The sequence below is a fragment of the Priapulus caudatus genome, unplaced genomic scaffold (genome assembly GCF_000485595.1).
Source record: "Priapulus caudatus unplaced genomic scaffold, Priapulus_caudatus-5.0.1 Scaffold517, whole genome shotgun sequence".
NCBI lineage: Eukaryota > Metazoa > Priapulida > Priapulimorpha > Priapulimorphida > Priapulidae > Priapulus > Priapulus caudatus.
In genome coordinates this window covers 139,216-145,697 of record NW_014577578.1, presented here as the reverse complement: position 1 = coordinate 145,697, position 6,482 = coordinate 139,216, and the positions used below count along the sequence as shown (strand labels likewise).

General features: G+C 43.1%; 1 protein-coding gene and 1 long non-coding RNA gene across 2 annotated transcripts in view; both read left to right on the top strand.

Moving 5' to 3' along the window:
* The window catches only part of LOC106811228 (eukaryotic translation initiation factor 1A, X-chromosomal-like), a 21,460-nt gene extending 14,978 nt beyond the window's left edge, over positions 1 to 6,482 (top strand). The window contains exons 2-4 of the mRNA XM_014814784.1: positions 4,098 to 4,230; positions 5,527 to 5,618; positions 6,288 to 6,482. Of these exons, the coding sequence (XP_014670270.1) occupies positions 4,098 to 4,230; positions 5,527 to 5,618; positions 6,288 to 6,293 (231 nt within the window). The 3' untranslated portion in view covers positions 6,294 to 6,482. The remainder of the gene's footprint in view (positions 1 to 4,097; positions 4,231 to 5,526; positions 5,619 to 6,287) is intronic.
* On the top strand, positions 988 to 2,052 carry LOC106811229. Its single transcript, XR_001394120.1, has 2 exons — positions 988 to 1,084; positions 1,754 to 2,052. It is a non-coding gene; the product is annotated as an uncharacterized LOC106811229 (long non-coding RNA).

The window sequence follows — 6,482 nt, the reverse complement described above, 5'->3', positions numbered from 1 at the left end:
AAAAAAAAAGAGAAAAAATCGGAAAAGGGGGAAAAATCGGGAAAAAGGAAAAATCGGAAAAAAGGGAAAAAATCGCAACAGTGCATCATAGACATTCGAAAGTGTATAGTCAGCCGAAAACACAGAGAAACGAGTCATACGAAACGTGTCAATGTAACGGATCCATTTGTGTTTTACTAGAATGAGACGGCTTGTTGAACCAAATGAGAGAGTGCTAGTACCTTCGAAATGGTAGAAGAAGAGAAAGAAGGGTTAGAAAAAGCGCAAAGGGACGAAGTGACAAGCAGATTCGAACCAAAGGGAAAAGAATCTTAATCGAGCCATTGAAAACGTTACAAGATTAGGCCGTGTATCTAGAAAACCTAGGAGTTTTAGTTTTAAATTCTTGTAAACTGCGTGTTACAATTTGTACAGTTGTGTACTATGTATGTAGTGGCCTCGAGCTGGCCTCGACCCGAGTCCTCGAGTTCGGAGGGCTCAAGTCCGAGTCCGAGTCATTGCACTCCGAGGCTAAGACCGAGACCGAGACCAAGAAAAACTGTCTCGAGGCCTACAACACTGGTGTGTTGGTGCGTGCGTGCATGCGTGCGTGTGTGTGTGTGTTCGTGCGCTTGTATGAAAGAGTGTTCATTCGTGCGTGTGGTTGTGCATGCGTGTGTGCATCTGTGTGTCAGAGAGATAGAGAGAGTGTGTGCATGCGTGTGTGAGAGAGGGAGTGCATGCCTGTGTGTCACTGTGTGTGAGAAAGAGGGAGACATAGTGTGTGTATGTATGAGAGAAAGAGGCGAGATTAGAAATCGCCACTAAGCGTGATGCCGGTGTGCGTCTAATCGTTGGGTTTCTCATTACACAGGTAAACATACAGAGAGAGAGAGAAAGAGAGAGAAGGAGAGAGAGAGAGAGAGAGAAGGAGAGATAGAGAGAGAAAGCGATAGAAAGAAAGAGAGAGTGATATGCCTGCGTGTTTCTAATCGCTGGTTTTCTCTTTCCAGCTAAAATTAACGAGACTGTCAACTTTGGCGAAGAGGGACAGGAAGATGACATTGAGTTTGACGACCTCAGAGGTGACGATGAGTTTGACGATGTAAGTATGTCGAGGACTTTGTACGGGTGACAACATTTTGCTATCATACACCGCTTGTGTTAATGCTTGAACACTTTTGCCCTGATCGAATCAACCAATGAGCTAGTTTTGTATTTGGAAAATCGCAGTGCATTCGGAGGCCTATTTGGCAATCACTAATGAGGAATTGGAGTATGCCAGGAATGAGGCTTTTTCTCGCTTCCGAGTAATTCCTCTGGGCTTTACTGCATCATTCGATCAGATTCAGTCAATTTTGCAAAACGTCTGTATTTTAACAGAAAGGTTGTTTTAGAAAGAAGGGGGCAATTAAGAATGCAAAGGCTGGCAATATCTCTATTGAACAAAAAAGTGCTTTGTCAAAAAGACCGTGTTACTTTTGTTTACATCAGCACTGTCGACTGTCATCGTGGTGTTTATATTGTGAATATAAAAGATGTAAACGAGCGTAGCAAGGTTTCTAGATAACGTCAACGGCATAGGTTTTCTTGCACCACTTGTCGGCAGAGAGAGCAAGCAAAATTTACTCTGAATAGTAAGAAAAAAAAAGAAAACAAATAGAAAAGAATAAATAAATAAAAAAAGATATATATATATTTATATTCTATTATTTATATAATAGAATAGTAGTCTGTTTAAGGATCTAATGTTTTGATTCTCTACTATTTACAGATATGAGTTGGGTGCTTGCCGGCAGCTTGCCTGTTCGGCGTCGTCTCGTAACAGCAAGGAGGGACGACTTTGGTATAGACCCATCGTGGTTATATGCTGCGGCGGCGGCATCTGCAGAAGAGACATTCTACATTCTCTCTCGCGCCTCACATTTTACAATACATTCTATGGCACATAATTTTTCTACAGTTTATTTTCGGAGGAGTCCTTACTAATTAAATTTTTTAACACGAGATCTAATCGTCGACTGCCGTCGAGATTAATTAAAAATTGTGCGGAGTTGCACGTTGAATATTGTACACTGTCGAGTTATGCTTTAGTTAAATTCGATCGTGAGCGTAGACAGTTTTCAGTGACTCGTATGGAAAGCGGTTTGTGCCAATATAATCGAAAATGTCGGTTTTACGTCGATAAACTGGGTTTTACGGTCGTAAATCTAGGTTTATCGACGTAAAACCGGGTTTATCAAATTAAACTATCAATATCGCCCGATTTATCCATATTATAACTGAAACTATATGTCGTTTATAAGATATTACAATCCTTTTGCTTTTAAATGAATAAATAAGAAATACCCTCGGTCTGTAGCCCTTGGCTGGAAAGTGGTTTTGCGCAACTTCTCAGATCGTGCGCTTTGAGTGGCGCCACCGTCGTTGTAATCAAACTGTAGTCGTTAGTTTTAAAACATTTTTTTTAAATATTTCTAATGGTGATTGAACCATGAAACTTTTTATGTAGCGCAATTATAACCTAAATTAGCTGTAAATAAACCCTAGAACCTAGAGGCTACTGTTCCTTTAAGACTATTACTGGTACTGGTAGGTCTAGTACTGACAAGTTGTATTTATTAACCATCATTTTTATTATTGAAACGGCCCAAGTGTCTGTGCCCCCATGCATAGATCAATGCTGCTGCACATCGGCAAAGTTGCAAGTGGCTCGAATCTTTAAGTATATACAGTTCACGTTGCTTCTAGATATCTAACTGAATAAAAACAGTCCACTTTCTACGTTGAGAAAAGTGACGCAGCTTTGATTTAATACGTGCGTGTCAGACTGTCAGGTGTCACTGATCGTGCCCTCACTCCCCACGCTAACCCCTGCGATATATAAACTTATAATTGTTATGCGGTCTGGCCTGGCGGTTAACACTGGCCTGCACTACATGCCGGCGATGCCACAATCGATTTCTTAGACTGTCGCGAGTTTTTGTTCGTGTGGCGAATCATGCGTTGAGGGGGGAGTTCATACAGCTCTAGATGTTTTGGATAGCTGTCTACGTTGAGGAACGGGTCGTGTTATGGGCTCCTGTTTACAAGTCTGTCTAAACTGCCGTTGCGATAACCGTAGTATTTCAGCGTAATATGAGGGGAAAAAGTGCCAGTCAGGAGGACCGGCAGTTTCGTAGAGATGGTGGCCCGAGCAAAAACTTGGTGGGCTCGGGCTTTCGGGTTGGAACTAATTTCGAACGCTGCCGGCGGCACGGGAGCGATTTTTTTTCGTGTCTTCCAAAATTTCCGCTCTCGTAATTGTTGTTACCAGAGCGCTTTGAAAGCTGACGGCAGCGAAATCGCTCGCCGCTCCATAATCGTCGTTCTTCGATTTCCGAGTTCTCTCCTCCCTTCTAGTTTTTCAAGTTTCTGGGTTCCTTCCATTCTCCGAGTTTCTTAAGTCTCTCTCTCTCTCTCTCTCTCTTTCTCTCTCTCTCTCTCCTTCTCTCTCTCTGGCGCAGGTGTGGATCAACCAGGGAGACATAATCCTTCTCTTATTTCTAAGTTTCCCCCTCCCTTCTAGTTTCCAAGTTTCTCTCTCTCTCTTTCTTTCTCTCTCGCCGGCGTGCAGGTGTGGATTAACCAGGGAGACATAATCCTCGTCATTCTCCGATTTCCGAGTTCTCCTCTCCCTTCTCCTAGTTTCTCAAGTTTCTGGGTTCCTTCCCTTCTCCGAGTTTCTCACGCTTCTCTCTCTCTCTCTCTCTCCGGTGCAGGTATGGGTCAACCAGGGAGACATTCCCCTTCGTTTTCCGAGTTTTCCCCCTGCCTTCTCCGATTTCCGACTTCTCTCTCAAGTCTCTTCTCCGAGTTTCTCAAGTTTCTCTCTGAATTCATATTTATCTTGTGTTTTAAAATCCAAGAAATTAACTTACTATTGAAATTTTTGTCGATGGACATCCTGATGAAGATTTCCCGAAGGGAGATCGAATATTTCGATAGTATCTTATAGTAAGTAAAATTTCTTGGATTTAACACAAGTTAAATATGAATTCATAGGTTTCGACGAAATCCAATGAACTTATTTCATTAATTTATTTCTCTCTCTCTCTCTCTCTGTCTCCGTTGCACAGGTGTGGATCAACCAGGGAGACATAATACTCGTCGGCCTGCGGGACTACCAGGACGCGAAGGCGGACGTCATCCTCAAGTACAACGCGAACGAGGCGAGAAATCTGAAGTCGTACGGAGAACTGCCGGAGAACGGTACGGTCGGTTTATCTACAGTGGAGCGAGAGAGGGAGGGAGGGAGAGGAGAGAGATGGGGCAGAGATAGATAGAGAGAGAGAGAGAGAGAGAGAGAGAGGGGAAGGGAGGGAGGGACGGAGGAGAGAGATGGGGGAGAGATAGAGAGAGGGGGGGAAATAGATAGTGAGATAGAGTAGAGTGAGTGTGTGTGTGTTGCAGTGTTGTAGTCAGTCCAAGTCCGAATTCGAGTCCGCACCCCCCGAGTCCGAGTTCGAGTCTGCGCCACCCGAGTCCGAGTCCGAGTCCGAGTCCAGTTTTGATAAAAAAAAAAGAGAAAAAATCGGAAAAGGGGGAAAAATCGGGAAAAAGGAAAAATCGGAAAAAAGGGAAAAAATCGCAACAGTGCATCATAGACATTCGAAAGTGTATAGTCAGCCGAAAACACAGAGAAACGAGTCATACGAAACGTGTCAATGTAACGGATCCATTTGTGTTTTACTAGAATGAGACGGCTTGTTGAACCAAATGAGAGAGTGCTAGTACCTTCGAAATGGTAGAAGAAGAGAAAGAAGGGTTAGAAAAAGCGCAAAGGGACGAAGTGACAAGCAGATTCGAACCAAAGGGAAAAGAATCTTAATCGAGCCATTGAAAACGTTACAAGATTAGGCCGTGTATCTAGAAAACCTAGGAGTTTTAGTTTTAAATTCTTGTAAACTGCGTGTTACAATTTGTACAGTTGTGTACTATGTATGTAGTGGCCTCGAGCTGGCCTCGACCCGAGTCCTCGAGTTCGGAGGGCTCAAGTCCGAGTCCGAGTCATTGCACTCCGAGGCTAAGACCGAGACCGAGACCAAGAAAAACTGTCTCGAGGCCTACAACACTGGTGTGTTGGTGCGTGCGTGCATGCGTGCGTGTGTGTGTGTGTTCGTGCGCTTGTATGAAAGAGTGTTCATTCGTGCGTGTGGTTGTGCATGCGTGTGTGCATCTGTGTGTCAGAGAGATAGAGAGAGTGTGTGCATGCGTGTGTGAGAGAGGGAGTGCATGCCTGTGTGTCACTGTGTGTGAGAAAGAGGGAGACATAGTGTGTGTATGTATGAGAGAAAGAGGCGAGATTAGAAATCGCCACTAAGCGTGATGCCGGTGTGCGTCTAATCGTTGGGTTTCTCATTACACAGGTAAACATACAGAGAGAGAGAGAAAGAGAGAGAAGGAGAGAGAGAGAGAGAGAGAAGGAGAGATAGAGAGAGAAAGCGATAGAAAGAAAGAGAGAGTGATATGCCTGCGTGTTTCTAATCGCTGGTTTTCTCTTTCCAGCTAAAATTAACGAGACTGTCAACTTTGGCGAAGAGGGACAGGAAGATGACATTGAGTTTGACGACCTCAGAGGTGACGATGAGTTTGACGATGTAAGTATGTCGAGGACTTTGTACGGGTGACAACATTTTGCTATCATACACCGCTTGTGTTAATGCTTGAACACTTTTGCCCTGATCGAATCAACCAATGAGCTAGTTTTGTATTTGGAAAATCGCAGTGCATTCGGAGGCCTATTTGGCAATCACTAATGAGGAATTGGAGTATGCCAGGAATGAGGCTTTTTCTCGCTTCCGAGTAATTCCTCTGGGCTTTACTGCATCATTCGATCAGATTCAGTCAATTTTGCAAAACGTCTGTATTTTAACAGAAAGGTTGTTTTAGAAAGAAGGGGGCAATTAAGAATGCAAAGGCTGGCAATATCTCTATTGAACAAAAAAGTGCTTTGTCAAAAAGACCGTGTTACTTTTGTTTACATCAGCACTGTCGACTGTCATCGTGGTGTTTATATTGTGAATATAAAAGATGTAAACGAGCGTAGCAAGGTTTCTAGATAACGTCAACGGCATAGGTTTTCTTGCACCACTTGTCGGCAGAGAGAGCAAGCAAAATTTACTCTGAATAGTAAGAAAAAAAAAGAAAACAAATAGAAAAGAATAAATAAATAAAAAAAGATATATATATATTTATATTCTATTATTTATATAATAGAATAGTAGTCTGTTTAAGGATCTAATGTTTTGATTCTCTACTATTTACAGATATGAGTTGGGTGCTTGCCGGCAGCTTGCCTGTTCGGCGTCGTCTCGTAACAGCAAGGAGGGACGACTTTGGTATAGACCCATCGTGGTTATATGCTGCGGCGGCGGCATCTGCAGAAGAGACATTCTACATTCTCTCTCGCGCCTCACATTTTACAATACATTCTATGGCACATAATTTTTCTACAGTTTATT